General features: G+C 34.8%; 1 protein-coding gene across 1 annotated transcript in view; it reads left to right on the top strand.

Annotated features, from left to right (window-relative positions):
- Window positions 1-9,482: 9,482 nt before the first annotated feature.
- The window catches only part of LOC133197537 (uncharacterized), a 37,278-nt gene continuing 28,592 nt past the window's right edge, over window positions 9,483-18,168 (top strand). Inside the window, exon 1 of the mRNA XM_061333624.1 lies at window positions 9,483-10,129. Coding sequence (XP_061189608.1) covers window positions 9,483-10,129 — 647 coding nt within the window. The remainder of the gene's footprint in view (window positions 10,130-18,168) is intronic.

The raw sequence follows: 18,168 nt of genomic DNA, 5'->3' as shown, positions 1-18,168 counted from the left end.
TTAAGAAAAGTGAAGGTCAAAGGAAAGGTCAAGGTCACAAATGTTGCAGTTGAATAGTTCTCAACAATACATGTATTAGCAACTGAAGTTTGATAAAAACGTCTTGAATAGTGTCTGTGAACTGAGCTAAACACACTTTTTTGAGAGGTCAGGGTCAAAGGAAAGGTCAATGTCAAATAATGTTGATGCAGCTGATGCAGATAAAGTTTGATAAAAATGTCTTGAATAGTTTCTTTGAAACTGAACCAGATGCAAATTTAAGAAAAGTGAGGTGAAGTTCAAAAGAAAAGTCAAGGTCACAAATGTTGAGGTAGTTGAATAGTCCGTATCAGTATGTATCAGCTTATTAGGTAGATAAAAATATTTTGAATAGTTTATTTGAAACTGAGTTTAACACACATTTGTGAAAAGTGAGGCCAAAGGAAAGGTCGAGATAAAAAAAAAGTGTTAGGCCTAATACAGTTGAATAGCTCTCATCAATATGTGCAGCATATGAAGTTTGATAAAAATATTTGAAAATGAGCTAAACACAAAGTGTGACAGGAGGATGGAAGACGGACAAGACAAACACTATATACGAGTACCCCGGCCATATTCATGGCGGGGTATTAAAAAATTCCTATTAAATTATCTAGTTGATTTTACATAAGAGAAGAGACCCACTGGCAACAACACTCACCTAAGTTACTAAGGCCCTACTGTTCTTAAGCAATCTTTTTTTAATATATACATGAATTAAACTTGCTTTACAATACATAATTAAAATTATAATCAAACGAAGATAATCCTGAACATGACTGTGTTTTTTAATCCATAAAATGCACATTTATATGATAAAAACAAGAAATGCATAAAACTTTTCGTTTCCGATTTAAAAATTCTATAAGAGATTCTGAACTACCATTGGATATTGTAAAAACTACTACTCTTTCTGAAATACAACAATGAAATTAATCAAACCAGTAGTTGATCAATCCTTATCCGAACTAAAGAAATCAGAAACAAATTCTCTCATTTTCGACAGAAATTAGGCTGAAATAAAATCTAAACATCCTACAATAGAAATTTATACAGATGGTTCAAAGGACAGAAGTAGGGTTGCTGCAGTGGTCAAAAATGATTTTTTTCTACACGACTTCCGAACGAAGCAACAAGTTTTTTTGGCCGAAGCAAAAGCTATTTAACCAAGAGGTGGAATCAGGTGCCACGAAGGAGTAAGCAATCCCTGTCCACCGGTCACACCCGTTGTGTGCTCATTGTTATGTTATTGTCGCTGTTAAATGCATAGACAATTCAGTGTATGAATAATGGCCTAACAATTTGTATGAAAAGCGTCAGTCAGAATTCCACCTATTATTAGAGAGATTTTATTTGCTGACTAGGTCATTGTATCGACCACCCATTTTAAAAGGGCTGAAATTTAAGGAACCCGATTGTTCAATACTTAAGAATTTCATACAGATTATGAATTCTGTCGAAGAAAACGCCAGGCGATGGGCCAAACGTGAAAATGACGACCTTTACTCTTTTTTTCAGAATGGATCAAAAACATCAGATGAAATTTAAAATCATATCATTAAACGGTTGAGGGGCAATATGAAAATCATCTATCCTTCTGTCTTCAGTAAATCAGAATTCAAAATTTTTCCGTTTGCCCGATCATGACAAGGAGCAGAGGCGATTGTGACCGATCAACGGGGGATGCTTCTTCATGGCACCTGATCCCATCTTTGCTGTTTTTAGAGGATCCTGTTTGCTCTGCTCCAAATTTGTATTGTTCCAATGGTCTTTGGAGCTTGATTGCTATTCGTTATCTTCATATTTCATGTATATTATAGGCAATATGGAGCAAATGTTTACCAAAACTTGTTTGCTGGATAAACATAGGCCAAAAGAAATAATACGCGTAACACAAATTCGAGGAAAACAACATAAAATGGAAATTCGTTCAGAAAAAAGTTACCTTAACTGGTATATGTAAAATTGGTAACTCCATAAGGATGTCAAAACTTATTCTCAAAGAAAGTGTTTGAATTGCCAGGTGATATATATTATAAAAGTCAATAGTATAATATTCAATTTTATCTGGAATACAACAGATTAAAAATAAGAATAAAAAAACATGATAAAAATATATGAAATTGATATCTTATTGAAAGCACGCATAACAATTAATTCATTTTCTTTGCAATCCAGCTTAAAAATTATGTCAATAGTTTATGCCTTGAAACAAGTTGCAAACAAAAAGGAATCTACCCTCAGGAACTCCAAAGTACCTCAAAATATTCCAATTGTTTTAATTAATATAAAGTGTATGAGATACTCTTTTTACAGAAACATCTGTTTCTCTACCAATATAAGCAAATTCATTATGCTATAAAGTTAAATCAGTATTAAGACTGACCAAAGCACATTGAAACTGTGTAAGACGATTTCATTCAATATACTAAAGATTCCACTTTTTGTCATAGCTGGATTGTTAAATGGTTGATGGCATATGTAAAGAAAAATCGAAAGTGACCATTCAAGTTCATTTATTCTGCACCAACCAAGTCACTTATCAATGATAACATTTTTGTATACGAGTACATGTATTTAAATAAGTCAAAAATCTGTTATACGCACATACTATATTTTAAACACATTTGCTGCTAACATGCATCGTTCTAAGCTATGTAAAAACATTACTTAAGCTTGAAAGTTAAGTATGGCAATTTCTTAAGATCTTGTGTATATTAGTTAATTTTTTTTTTGAATAAGAAGATTTTATCAACCTAATAACATGTGCATTGCTTTTCAATTCCTTTCATTCAGTTTCCCTTTTCTGAAATTTTAAGGAATCTGGAATCTATGTAGGCCTTATTTTTGGCAATTTCTTTAAAACTTCAAGACCTATCTCATCAATGTAAATATTGAACATTCTAAAACTGAAAGAAATTATTCATGACTTAACATTTAATGTTGATTTATGTATTAAGCTATTTACAGATGTATCATTCAGTGCTTTTCTGATCAATAAACACAGAGTAAAAGCTCTTAGCTGACCAAAGTTAAGATTAATTTTTCACAACCAAACCTCTGACAGATTTGATAAAAATTGAAGAGTTTAACAAAACGAGGGGTTTCTTAAAGAATTGAATTTTCAACATTATCCCCAGAAAGGTCTATAAAAAGGGAATAATTGTGTGGAATACGTTATATAAGAACTACAACAATAGAAACATGGTCAGCTATGAAATCAGTGGGAGAATTGTAACAGTACTTGGTTTCTTCAAAATTTGAAAGAAAATTCAAATACACATGTACTTGATTAGGTACCGCAGTTTTGATCAATTTTACCAAGATTTCAAAATGTAAGATCCCTGTTTATACCTTATGTTAAGACGTGTAATCTCTACTGAAACAGTGCCCAGAGATCAGTGGAACCGGAAGCTAAAAATACATTTCCAACAGATTTAAAATGGTAACCAGGGGGAGATAAATGGTATCCATGAGACATTGCTTTTTAAGCCTCAGTTATCGTGTGAGGTTGTTGCACACCACGTCAGACTAAGTGCCAGTTCGTGAAGTCTGATTTCGTAGGTTATATTTATCGCTACTTTGTCAACCATGAAAGGAGTACAAGTTGAAACTTTAAGAGTCGTAGAGGATAGGTTTAGAATTAATTTCTTGTTTATATTTCACCCATTTTAAGTAGTTGGCGACCTCTATATAAATCGCGTGTTATAACCATTGAAGTCGAGTCGTGGACAGATTTTGGAAAACATCAGAAGTGGGATATCATGATTTAGGAGGAGTGAGCATCCCCTGTCCACACTTATACACCGTTAGCCCTCTGTATTGGTAGACAGGGTAATCTGTAGTCAGAATTAGTATAAAAACAACGTATTAACACTTGCTATTTCTTATTTATGTATAGTTTTATTCATAAAAAGTAAATGGGACTGAGTAGCAGGCACAACTTACATGTATTTTACACCCTTTCCAATGTTATTGTGATTCAAATTCAAGGCAGGTGTAGGTGTAGGTTGACCCACTCAAAGGTTATAGGGTAGAATCGGTTTTATAAATAAAATTGGTAGTGAAAATTGCCATAATCTGTTTGTTTTAAAAACATATAAAAATGTGTTTCCAGACTTTCTGAAAGATTTTCCAAGATTTTAAACAGAAATGGGTGGGATTTAAAAAATCACAATCTACTTAATTAGTCGTCGCTTTTATGATAATTTTGTGATAATTTAATTGGAACTTAGTAGTGTTACAATGAAAAGCATTGAAGTGGTAAAATTTTCCGTTTGAATGCAACGTTTTGGGCTTTATTTAGAACGTTGATTGTCATATGATGACACGCCCATTTCTTTAGAAATGACAAAACGGTCAAATGGTTCACTCGAATACCTGTAGAACAGATATTCTATAAATACAGTGGCCAATCAAATTGACAGTTTATATAAACACCGAGTAAACAAGTGTTCGACTGGTAACTCCAATAAACGATAAATTCATAATTATGTACACATATTCGTTACAATACGTGTTTAACAGAAAAAGGGGTCTCTAACTCTCTCCTCTAACTTTATAAAATTTCCATTTTAGTGCAACTCATGTTGTTAGTCGCAGAGAGTGGGGTATCCTAAAGCATTACACGAATATTTCTTTCTCGTTTCTAAAGAAATGGGCGTGTCATTATGTAGCAATTGACGTTCAAGGATCTTACCACCAACAATTGACCAATCATTGAATGAATAGCAACGTTAACTTGGCACCTATGTATATGTTTACATTTTACTTCGAACACGTGGTTCAACTCAATCTACGATAGATATTAAATGGATTACAAAAAAAAACCAAACAAGGAATGGGTGGACTTAACGCCCTATTTTGGATCTTTTTGCGATGAAGTGAATCCAAAATATATTACAAGCAATAGAAAGAGTTACGTATACATGGTTATATTAGATAGAACATTTGTACAAAGGCAATGCCCTGTTGCCATGAATCAAAATTGAAGCAACGATACATTAGTATCGTCTTCCGGAATTTGGCATGTACACGGAGTGGTTTCTAGGTCACGTAATCAATATTAATAGAAGGCGGGGCTATCGATCGGCGTCATTGTTGACCTCTCTCTCCCTCTCTCTCTCTAGAAATTCGAATATGTGTATGGCATATTACAGCGATGTCAATATGAAATTAAAAAGAAAAATGTGTGGACACGCAAAATTAAAACAACATTTAATTTGCTAGATTCTGAAAACGGCAACCAAACACGCTCAAAGATGTGATTTAGAACGAGGTCAGGTTGAATAATACAATGTAACTGTTTTCACGAGTACACTCGCAGGTGGACGTCACGTGATGAATTGTAATATTTAACAGGTCAATCGAAGTCAAATCAAGGTTAACTCAGTCATAACAATGGAAACGAAAACTTCATTTTGAACATGTTTTTTGTTAAATTAAGTGTGAGCGCACGTTTGTCGGCTCTTCTCCTTTTAATATGACATTATTTTGTTCAATATACAACTACAGTTTTCTTAAGAACAGCCGACAAACATGCGCTGACTATGTATTCAGACGATGAAAAACGCGTGACCCTGATTATCTATTGATATTCAAGAAATCTTCAGGCACCATGCCTTCGATATTTATTTAGTTTACCTCGAAAAGAGCATTTTAAATTCATATCTGTACCATGAATTCACGGTTAAGATATCGGGGATTTATATGATGGAAAGAAATAATCATTTTATGAAACTTTAATTTACGGCATTTTTTCTGGCAAGTTAAGTCCACCCATTCTTTAAAAAAAAATGTTTATATGAAAAAATACAAAGAGTAGAAACTATGAAAGATATATGCCACGGACGTTCGTAATTTGTTGTTATTGTTAAGTAACTACAAAATGCATATAAAAATGTAGTCTGTGCCACGTTCAGAACACTAGCGCTTCAAGGTTAAGGTAAACGAGCAGCATCCTTTATAGGCATTTAAACAATTAAATGGACAACAAAGTTTTTTATCATATCACAATACCGGTGATCATCTGTGCTTTTAGGTCAGGGAACCCACCTGACAATTGTATTCACCGATAGTACAACAAAGGAATGCAGACGAAAATCGCCTTACAGTATGACTTTAAGAAACCTAGACTTCTACGTTCAAATGATTTGTTTGTTTATTGTTTAACGTCCCTCTCGAGAATTGTTCACTCATATGGAGACGCCACCACTTGCTGGTGGAAAGCTGCAAATTTTGACCTCTACTCGGCACTTAGGGCCATAGAGCAGTGAGTGATCTTTTTCGTGCCAGCACCTACTGCGACACGGGACCTCGGTTTATACGGTCTCATCCGAAGGACCGGTCTCCACGTCCCACAGTGGGATTCGAACCTGCGACGTAAGGATCAACTCCTTACTCTAGAGCGAACGCTCTAACGACTGAATTGTTATGAATTGTTTGTAATTATGAGAATGGAAATAATAGAATAAAAATGGACAGCATGGAAATGCATGCAAATGCATGGAAAAAATGTTCTCTGTGTCTTTCCGATCGCCTTTTTAAAGTGTAAAATCCCTTTAGTAACCCACAGTGCAATTCAACTCATTCAGATTAATCTATACTGGTACCTCATTTGCTAATCTAACGCCAAAAGATATAGTCCCTGTTCCCATGCAAGTATGTTTGTCCAGAACGAAATTTAATACTTAAGTGCAGAAAATAATGTCATGAAGAATACTTATTGACGTTTGAATGAATTCCAGAGAGATTGAAGTACATTTCTACAGATATTATTCAGTGGTTAAAAATGAAACGCATTATAACTTTTCTGTTCACCACGTCTCCACGTGCTAGTCACTTCCTAGCCACATTTTCGAAAATAATTTACCTTATCTCGTTGTAGTCTCGCTAGATCTCGCCAGAGCTACTGTGAGGGCTACTGGGAACTCCTCGGATTTAATAATTTGCAGAACTTATGTCCTTTATCATTTGTGTAAAAGTGACTTACTTTCAGGTGAACTTCATAACATATTTTCTGCCTCAACTAGTTTCATATGTGTCTGAAAAGTTAATGATCATTACTTTCAGCATATCTAATTACGCCATTCACATCTGCTTTATATGATGTATATAGAAATGGACAATAGGCCAGCTATTTATTATACTCCTATTTCAGCAACCTAAAAATATCTGAGGTTTAAAGTTTTTTGAAAAGTATCAAAATTCACCTACGGTGTAGTACATCTAATGCACGATGTACGATATAAAAACATTAGTAATGTTAAACCGACATGTTACATGTATCTCTTATACCTAGCCCTAGCCCTATGGATAGCGGTCGATGTCAAGTGCTTGTATTTAGATTTATATATCAATTGTAATAATGAAGATTGTGGAATTGCTGTTACTGTAACTTAATGGGGTTTTTTTTAACTTGTATCTGAATTAATCTATCTAGATCAAAATCAAATGAAAGAAAAGATCTGACAATTTACATGATTTAACATCTTTCATAATAACATATTATAAAAGTGCAATTTTCAATGTTTGTGTTTATTTTTTTTAATTCCTTTGAAGCGCTTATTTGTGTACGCAAAATGCCCTCCTAAAATAATGTTTTTAAAAATTTACATTTAGATTCTAGTAACAACCAATTGCCCAAATTCTACATTCATAGATTAAATGAACTGTTACAGATTTACGTATGTTGTTATCAAATTATAAATGTGTCCTAGAATGGGTAATACCCCCCCCCCCCCCCGCGCTTGTGCAAGTTTTGTGTATTTAAAAAAAAAGGGGGGTTTGTCTGTAGATGGGTCTTACCAAAGTAGACTGTAATCGTACATCAATTCTACGGCATAAAAATAATTGAACTCAGTCATTTTAGTTATTCAATTCGCTGTCACATAATCGTGCCAGTGAAATATCTCTCGAAGCCTTGATAGGAATAGATCCAATCTTTAGTATGTTGATGCCTAAATTATTTCAAAGTTCTGGACACTGGGCAACGAGGTATTGAATTCGTGTATGTGCCTTCATTTAGAGAAAAGAAAACTTGACTGAAATGCATATGAATTCAAAGTTGAGTATATTGTTGCTGATTACCTAAAGATGATTCAAAGTCACGTCTCAAAGGTCGGTGTCAGTGGGCAATGTGATATTGAAAACTACGATGTGAAGGACTGCGAACGACATTATTGTTTCGCCGCCTACCTCTATAGGTCGATTTTAAAAATATCAGAAAAGCGCAAGATATTTCAGACGTACTGTCTTCACAAAAAAAGCAAATCGCTTTTGCAAAAACAATTAAATATACTGATGTGTTTAATTAATTAAAGATAATTATTGCCCCCTTATCAAATTTTACCCGGGCATCTCGAACACGGATAATTCTAATACCATGGATATGTCGAAGTCACTTGAAAATTCAACTTCTCTTTCTTTATGTATTTTAAACTCATTATCTGGAATCCTCGGATATTTTGAAGTTTTTTCTATGATCCATCGAGTTCGAGATAACGAATTTTGACTGTATAGTAGTCTTTCAAAGTATTTTACTTGTGTTGTTTGAACAAAATGCAGATCTTGAATTTAGTTTTGGAGTAGGTGATGATAGTTTTGTTCCTGCTTGTTTATTTTCTTTTGAATAAATTACGGAAATGGGCTTTTAAATGTTTTGATATACTACATGTAGTTACTAAAGACAAGCCAATTTGACGAAAAAATACATTGCATTAGAAAGTAAGATTTCCTTTTCATTTATGGTGAGAAGTAAGTACATGTATCTTTAAATTAGAAAAGGGATCGTTGACTTTAAGTCATTTATATGCTAGTTATTACTAGAATGCGTAACAACAGAATATCAATAAATAGAATGTGAAACCTTGGATATGTCTCGATCACAATTGATGAAAACTTCATTGCTTGATTCAGATTATAATACACAAAAAGGGGAATGAGTAATTAACGTACGTAAAAGAGAGAATTATTGAAAGAAAGATTTCTAAACTGATAAGATTACAGATCAGTCATCACAATGTCAAAACATTGATGAATAATTTATCACAAGGTAGAAAAACTCATTAAGGCTTTCTGACCAACTTATTACCGAGAGAGTCAGAGTGCAGTGTGTCAAGTCGCCTTGTCATGCTATTCCATCCCTTCTCTAGTTCACCTGATACACTGATCGGGTACTTTTCTGATGTTGTCAATCCTATATTTTGATACCAAATATGTTTCACCCGGTGAAATATGAAAAAAAAAGTTTAAGTACAAGACATTACTTTTAGGCTAAATGTATTTAAAAACGTAGAAATATCTCTTTGTAAAAGAAATAAGAGGAACCGAAAAATCCAAAATAGATCAGAACATATTGTAAAATTGTGACGGACGGGAGTTTTTCATTAAAGTTTTTTTAACTTTACATTAGGTTCATATAAATACGGAAAGCGAATTACACGAACAATTAACAAGTTGTGACAATGGGGATGGTAACGTTTTATTTAAAATTAATGGTATTCGTACGACTGCACTACACAGTTTCTAGCGTCTATAGAAATTGTGGTGGACTTCTCCGTTCTCCGAAAGGAATTATACAATCTCCGAATTTTCCTAAAGAATTCCCGACTCCTATCCGCTGTGAATGGGTGATCCATAACAAAGAGACGTCCAAAACGCTGATTCATTTCACTCAGTTTTATTTAACAAATTATTTTACTGTTCAATTCTTTCAGGAATACACGAATTCTGAAAACTATCGAAATGAATCCAAAATGGAGATAATGAACGCTTATCACGACATTTATACTCTGGAAATACCGGCTCCGTATGTGGTCTTGCGGTTTGGGGTGTACCAAATGGGAGACATAAATATTCGAGTTCTTGAACACATGGTTGATGTATATGGTTTTAACATAACATATGAATTCATAGAAAAGGATGCATCTTCAGAAAAAACCACCTGTACTGCCTATCATTGTTCATACCTCGGTAGCTGCTTAGCCTCTGTCGATTTTTCGGAATACAGATGTCATTGTACAGAGAATTATTTCGGAGAGTTCTGTCAATATGGACCAGACTGTAATCCTTTGACAAAAACCAATCGCTGTCAAAATGGAGGAATTTGCAGGTAATTGAAATGTTCTTAAAATTCTTTATCTCATGTATAATAAAAAAAAAATCATATATCAAATTATAACGCTCTATTTATGTCTAATATTTCTCATATCTTTAAATTATCCAAATACTTCAATTTTCCGTTGTAAATTGGAAAAACCCATTCAGTTCTTTTTTGATGCAGTCCCAAAAATTCACTACCAAACATCATGTTATGAATGTGTAAATGCAGGGATTTATCAGCCTATTTTGGGAAACGCCATTTTTGTGGAATTGGGAAAAAATTATCGGCTTTTTGATGAAATTGGGAAAAATTAAAAGTGTTGCTTAAATCATGTATTCAGGTGTAATTCATTTAACATTTCAGCATGAACTCTTATTTGGGCAACCAAACAGACAATTAAATATGATCCAACTTAATTAATTCATACAAGATCAGTTATGAATAACAGACTTAGTAAAATTGACTTCAATGAGTATAAAGTGTTTGTACAACTTAGGGTAGTACATGTGTGTGTGAGATTCCAATTTAGGTCATTGCAGAATCTGTTTCTGGAGATTATAAACCTCCTGCAAAAAATTATACTAAGTACACAAAGTCCTCTTTTAATATGTATTAATGCATTGAAAATATATTTTTCTATTTGAAATAATGCCTACAGTCCTTACCATTCACTCGTAGATCAATTGAGTAGGTAGAAATAACTTAACAAATCTATGTAATTACACATCACCATTTTCAGAAAAACGGAGGAAATTCGGATTAAAAGTTGGCGATGTTTTTACAGTGTTTTTAAACATGTGTCATGACTGTAGCTTTGCTAAATGAGTTAAATAGATTAAAGTTACAGACAATCTGACAATTTTACTTTGTGTTTTCCGAAGATAATTAAATATAAAAGCATTGTTCACCAATTGGGAAAAAATACTGCCAAATTGGGAAAAACTGAACTCATTTTCAATTGGGAATGGGGCCGAATTTCGGCCCCTGAGAAGGTACTGATAAATCCCTGAAATGTGATCATACTTATAAAGGGAGTTTATAAAATTTGGAGACATAATGAATGAGATAATTTTCATATGAAGGATTCATTACCTGTAACACAGTTTTTCTCTAGAGTTCATCCTTTCTCATATCTAAGTCGATAAAGGTATAATGAACTTTATCATATCTGCACTTGAAAACTGAATCTCTAATGAGGTAGCCACATTTAATTATCCAGCAAGGTAAAAGTTTACATCAAATGTAGGCTAAATACAAAACATGATGTTGTTTACAAAATCATTAGCTCAATAAATAAGCCTAAGTATTCTTACCTCATTTTTTACTTAGTAGCGTCATTGGATACCAGTGCTGAACCCTCATCAAAAATATGATATTTATAAATGCTTTTTGGATTATAGTACGGGTTTGTAATTTTCAAACTAATGCCATTAGACAGTAATATTATCACGTGTTTGCAAATAAATATAAAATAGCTCCCTTGCACTTGGGCAGCGATTGGGTGATTGTATGTTTAATGTCCCAATTTTTCACTCATACAGAGACGTCACCATATACCGTTGAAGGGCTTAAAATTTAGAACTTTACTCGGCAATGAGGGCCATTAAGCAGTGAGGGTTCTTTATCGTGACAACGCCTACCGTGACACTGGGCCTCAGTTTTAAGGCCATATCCTAAAGACCCGCAATTTTCACTTCAAAGTGCCGAGCGAACAGTTGGGAAGGAACAGTTGATACCTATCCTTACACCAGCAGGAATTTCATAGTAAGCGCTCATATGGGACTCAACGTATTGCCACAGTACAAGTTCTTGCTAGTAGCCTAACGGCAACCAGATTAATGTCATCTTACTGGATTTCGCCAAGGAATTTGATAAGGTACCACACCAACGTCTCCTCCGCAAACTGAATTATTATGGGATTCGTGGCTACACTCTACAGTGGATTGAAAGTTTCTTATCAGACAGAAAACAGCGAGTATTGGTTAAAAGGATGTCCTCCAACATAGCAGATGTGAACTCCAGAGTACCTCAAGGCACAGTGATGGGTCCCCTATTATTTCTTGCCTACATCAAGGACCTCCCGGGGGTGGTAACATCCATTGTTAAATGATTTGCAGACGACTGCCTCATTTACAGGACAATCCAATCAACCAATGACACAGTCCAACTTCAACAGGACTTATGTGCAGTTGAGAAATGGGAAAAGGACTGGCAGATGGCTTTTCACCGTCAAAAATGTACCACCATCCACATTTCTAAGAAACGCCATCCATTTAAAGAGTCCTATAAACTGCATAACCAGACATATGACGCGAGCATATCAACTCAACTTCTGCCAGGGTGGCCCTCAGTGGTTTTGGGTCCTTACCAACATCGTGTAGTCCAACACCTAGAAGATGCTCAGCCCCGGGCAGCAAGGTTCGCCACTGGTGATTATTCGTCAAGGGATCAAGGAACTGGGTCCACCATGCTATATCAACTCGGCTGGGAACCACTAGAACATCAGAGGGCCCGGAACCGAGTGATCTTGTTCTACAAAAATTTACCATCACATTGTGGAAGTTCCGGTACATCACATGCTACACATCACCAATAGCAGAAGCCGTGGTTTTATTAGGTCACCTGAGTCACTCAGGTGACCTATTGCTATCCGTTTTCGTCCGTCGGCGTGCGTCGTGCGTTGTGCGTTAACATTTGAACATTTTCAGCTTCTTCTCTGAAACCGCTCAACCAATTTCAACCAAATTTGGCATATAACATCTATGGGTGAAGGGGGACAAAATTTGTGAATTTCATGGTCCCTGCCCCCCTGGGGCTTGAGGGGTGAGGCAAAAACCACTAAAATTAATGCAATCTTTAAAAATCTTCTTCTTTACTCCTGGACAACAAGGGGTCAATCTGTTGGCATGATTGTAATAAGCATTGAGCCCTCTACCAAAATTGTGAAATTCATGGCCCCAGGGTCAGGGGTTCTGGTGCTAGGGTGGGGCTATATAGATCATATAGTGAAAGTGCATTATTTCTTTGAAAATCTTCTTCTCTACTCCTGGGTATTATTGAAACAAATTGAAAACATAGTTATGATAAGCAAGGGTGACTCTACCAAAATTGTGAAATTCATGGCCCCAGGGTCAGGGGTTCTGGTGCTAGGGCGGGGCTATATAGATCATATAGTGAAAGTGCATTAATTCTTTGAAAATCTTCTTCTCTACTCCTGGGTATTATTGAAACATATTGAACACATAGTTATGATAAGCAAGGGTGACTCTACCAAAGTTGTGAAATTCATGGCCCTACGGTAAGGGGTTCTGGTGTTAGGGTGGGGCTATATAGATCATATAGTGAAAGTGCATTAATTCTTTGAAAATCTTCTTCTCTACTCCTGGGTATTATTGAAACATATTGAACACATAGTTATGATAAGCAAGGGTGACTCTACCAAAATTGTGAAATTCATGGCCCCAAGGTCAGGGGTTCTGGTGAAAAGGTTGGGGGGGGGGGCTCTATTGATTATATAGTGAAAAAGCAAAATTTCTTTGAAAATCTTCTTCTCTACTCCTTGTTATTATTTAAACAAATTGAATACATTGTTATGATAAGCAAGGGTGACTGTACCAAAATTGTGAAATTCATTGCCCCAGGGTAAGGGGTTCTGGTGCTAGCGCGAGGCTATATAGATCATATACTGAAAGTGCATTATTTCTTTAAAAATCTTCTTCTCTGCCCCTGGGTATTATTTAAACAAATTAAATACATGGTTATGATATGCAAGGATGCCTCTTCGAAAATTTTGAATTTCATGGCCCCAGGATCAAGGGTTCTGGTGAAAAGGGGGGGGGGCTCTATTAATTATGTATTGAGAAAGCAAAATTTCTTTGAAAATCTTCTTCTCTACTCCTGGGTATTATTTAAACAAATTAAATACATAGTTATGATAGGCTGACTCTACCAAATTTGTGAAATTCATTGCCCCAGGGTCAAGGGTTCTGGTGAAAAGGGGGGGGGGGTTCTATTGATTATATAGCGAAAAAGCAAAATTTCTTTGAAAATATTCTGGTTAAAAAGCAAAGAAGCTAAGTGTATAGTTATGATGAGCAAGAGTGCTTCTTCCAGAGTAGTAAATTTCATGACCCCCTGGGTCAGATGTGCTGGTGTAAGGGTGGGGCTCTTGATAATATAGTGAAAATGCATTAATTCTATTAAATAATCCTGTCTGCTCTTAGTGTTAAGCAGACAAACAAAGTGATTACTTATGATGAGCAAACTTCTGGTCCCAGGGTAAGAGGCTCTGGTGTTTCTCGGTGGGGAGGGGGGGGGGGGGCTCTATTGATAATATAGTGAATATAGTGAATCTGTAGTAAAATGCATATAAATTTTTAAAATCTTCTCTGCACCTGGGCAAAGCAGAGGCAAAAAGAGTAAAAGTTTTAATAAGGAAGGGTATTTTTACCAGATTTTTGAACATCTGGACCATTTGTTCAAGTGTTCTGGTCCTGGCCATGGCTCTATTAATTTGTATTCTACTGAGAGGAGTTATTCCCCTTTGCCATTTACTTTTGATAATTAATCACTGTAAATAATGTACTTGAAAGGTTAATAGAATAGGAGAATTATGCAAGAATTGTTATTGTATAATACAAAAAGTACTTTTTTAGTTTTAATGATCAGGTAGACTTGTAAGTAGTAGATAAATAAAAATGAGACAAAAATAACTTGTCTTATGAAATGTTCATCAAAGACCAAGAGAGGCTAATGTAAGAGATTTCAACAAGGAATTAAAATATTACAGAAGCACTGATAGTTTGTTAATATACTTATGGTGAGAGTGATAAATGGGGAAGAGATTAGAACCTAATTTATGAACTGTTAATGAATACTAGACTAATTATTTTGTTGATCCTGATCACCCTATTTTTCTTGCATTTGGGCAACAAACGTTCACCTTTTAGTTCATTTTATACTCTATGGATTCTCTAAATTGTTGTATGATACTCAGGTGACCGTTAAGGCCCTTGGGCCTCTTGTGGTAAACAGAGTCCGCCAAATCAATACAGGGTTGATGTTTACAAGTACATGTATTCATTAGTTATTCCAGCAACTATCATAACATGGAACAATATACCAGCCACAATTAGGAATTCACCATCAGTGGACACCTCCGACACGCTATACAGTCCATCAGCGTGTCTGAGATTTTACACCACTAAACTGTCCACTTTTTTTTTTTTTTAACTTTTTACACCTTTCAATACAAATATACATAGGTTTTTAACTGTTCACCACAGAATTACTGGAGTACTGACACTCAATTTGAGTACACTCCACAAAGGGATGAAGAAAATACGAAAATTTTCGAGTTCCATTTTTATTGAAGAAGCACCTGTCTAAATGAACTGAAAATTCAAAGGATGACTCAATTAACGCCTGTTTTGGGGTCTTTTTCGGTTGCTTCTGTTGCTTTTATGTCTAAACCTTATTTCACTTTTGTATGTTTATGAAAGAATCCTGTCAATTTGGAACCAAATTTAAATCTTAAAATGATTTTATACTGTGATACAATAAAATGATTCAAGTTTTTTGTCCTTACTGCTTTCCAAATATAGTGAATTTACACTTACCTGCCCTTGATTGAACATTACATATGCATAAGAGGTGGAGCTAACATTGTAAGAATGGGTCTAAAGTTAGACTTGATAAATAACAATGACATGTTTGGAAAAAAGAACGTGATCACTTTTTCCAATCTCCCTCTCCATAATGTATGGCACAAACACACTTCCGACAAAGGTTCCAAAACGAAATTAACAATATAAGCACGTCAATGTAATTAAAGCAGATTTTATATCAATGTCAGATGACTTACGTGTTCGAACACAATGTCCTAGTTAGCACAAACCTTACAAGTCATGTAACGGATTTTAGTATTCACAAAGTTACCTGAGGTAAGAAATCACGTGGTGAATTATAATATTCAACATGTCACAATCCTTGGTTACAACACAGAGAGCGAATGTAGGAAGAAGCAGTTTTTCCTCTCTTTAACCATGAGCGCATGTTCGTCTATTATTCTCCTTTTGACAAAGTATTATTTATGCAAATATACAACTTCTGTTAAACGTAAAACAATAGACAAACATGCGCTGACTATGTATACAGTCAGTAAAAAAGTGGGCGTCCTCATTATCGAACGGAGATTCAAGAAATTGTGATGACCCCTGCCTTTGAAAACAGACTCGAACTTCGTAAATACACACTTTTATTAAGCGTAATTACATAAAGTTTTAGATAGGATGTTGACCATTCTTGCAATGATAAGAAAAATGATAGTTTTGAAAGTTTATTTTGTCTTAAATGCAGTCATCCTTTATCTTTATGTGCCTCGGGCATCTAACGGACAAACTATATACTGTAATTAAGTAATGAGCTCTTTCCTTAAATTGTTAAACTTAAAGCGCATGAGGCCAGTGTGGGCTTTTTTGACCATATATTGAAATTCCTTAAAATATTTGATTTTTTCCAGAAATCTACTGAAGCAACCGTTCATACTAAAAAAATCGACACTCTGGTTGGTCTTTTTTGGTTGGACAAAATTATTCATTTTATGAAAATTTATTTTCTTGCAAAGTAATAGAATTAATGTCTCTGGAGAAAGGGTTTGAGGTCTAGGAGCGGGGCGGGGCCTACATATATAAAATATATAAAGACTCATCAATTTTATTAATCCTTCAGAGTCATGTAATTACAGCATGTCCCAACCTTCGCAATAATAATAATAATAATAAATAAAGTTAATAAATAAATAAATAAAACAAGCGCTATACACATTGCGTTTTCGTGTCTGTCCATCTGTCACAATCTTTGAAAGGGACACTAAAATATTACTTGTTCATCTATAAAACAACTGCACCAGCTCAACTCACAAGGTCATTAGGACAAGGTCAATGACACAGGGGGAAAAGGCAGGGGCGTAGGCAGGGTACTTTTGATGTGGACGCCCGAGTAGGCAGGGGGTTTGGGGGCCGCCTTAAGGCCCAGGGCGGCGAAGCCCCCGGAAGCTAGTAAATTTTGACGATTTCGATGTGTATATTCGGCCCTTTTGATCGCATTTTTCTTACACTTTATAAGTTTTTTACGCAACCATATTCGAGGACTGTTCTGTTTTTGTACAAAATGCGGACAAACACTCAAAAATGAGAAAGGATCTGTCCAATATCGTTGTATGACGAACCCACTTAAAAACAATTTTAGACTTTTGAGAGACAGAATAGGCATGGTAAAATAGTCGTTTAGAGTGGTTGACTGATTTAGACAGACCACGTAATTGGCTACCCGCCTGGCGGGAAAATCTAATAATTTCAGAGAGGTGTATACTATCGTATTTTCCCTTAATACTGATTCTGTTAATTTGCATTTATTTTCTTTCGTTATTCTAAATTGTTTCTAAGTAATTTTTTTTATTTTTAAAATAATTTATTTATTTATTTATATTTTGAAAATATTGATACTTAAAAACTCAACTGCAAGTGACAATGAAAAGCAATGGGATTGTGTTTTTTCTTTCCCCTTTTTATTCATTTATTATTATTAATTTTTTATTTAAAAGAGGAAATTATGTAGACATTTTTACTAATCACATGTAACATTTTTTTTTTATTTTATATGGAATCTCTTAAAACACAAATGGACTGGCGTGCATTTTGCTCATCTACTTGACAACATGGGCAACAACATACCTCTAAATCATCTTGAAAATCATTAAACCACCCTATGAATGATCAATACTGAGCAAAAACTTAAATGAGTATTTTCCTTTACTTTATTCGACATATAACCTAATACATGTATATACAATGTAAGCGATATTCCCTTTCAACTGCGTAACTATGATCCTTAGTACCTACATGTACGCTATCATACAAGTTTTTTTTCACTGTATGATTAAAACAGAGCAGAATGCAAAAGTGAAAAAAAAGTTGTTTTGTATCTGTATCGTTTCATTGGACTTTCGAGATTGAATACTGTTCGTTATCTTCATATTTCATTCTTTT

The sequence above is a fragment of the Saccostrea echinata genome, unplaced genomic scaffold (genome assembly GCF_033153115.1).
Source record: "Saccostrea echinata isolate AGI-Se365-2 ecotype Australia unplaced genomic scaffold, CSIRO_AGI_Sech_v1 ptg000001l, whole genome shotgun sequence".
Lineage (NCBI taxonomy): Eukaryota > Metazoa > Mollusca > Bivalvia > Ostreida > Ostreidae > Saccostrea > Saccostrea echinata.
This window is presented reverse-complemented; position numbering and strand designations above follow the sequence as displayed.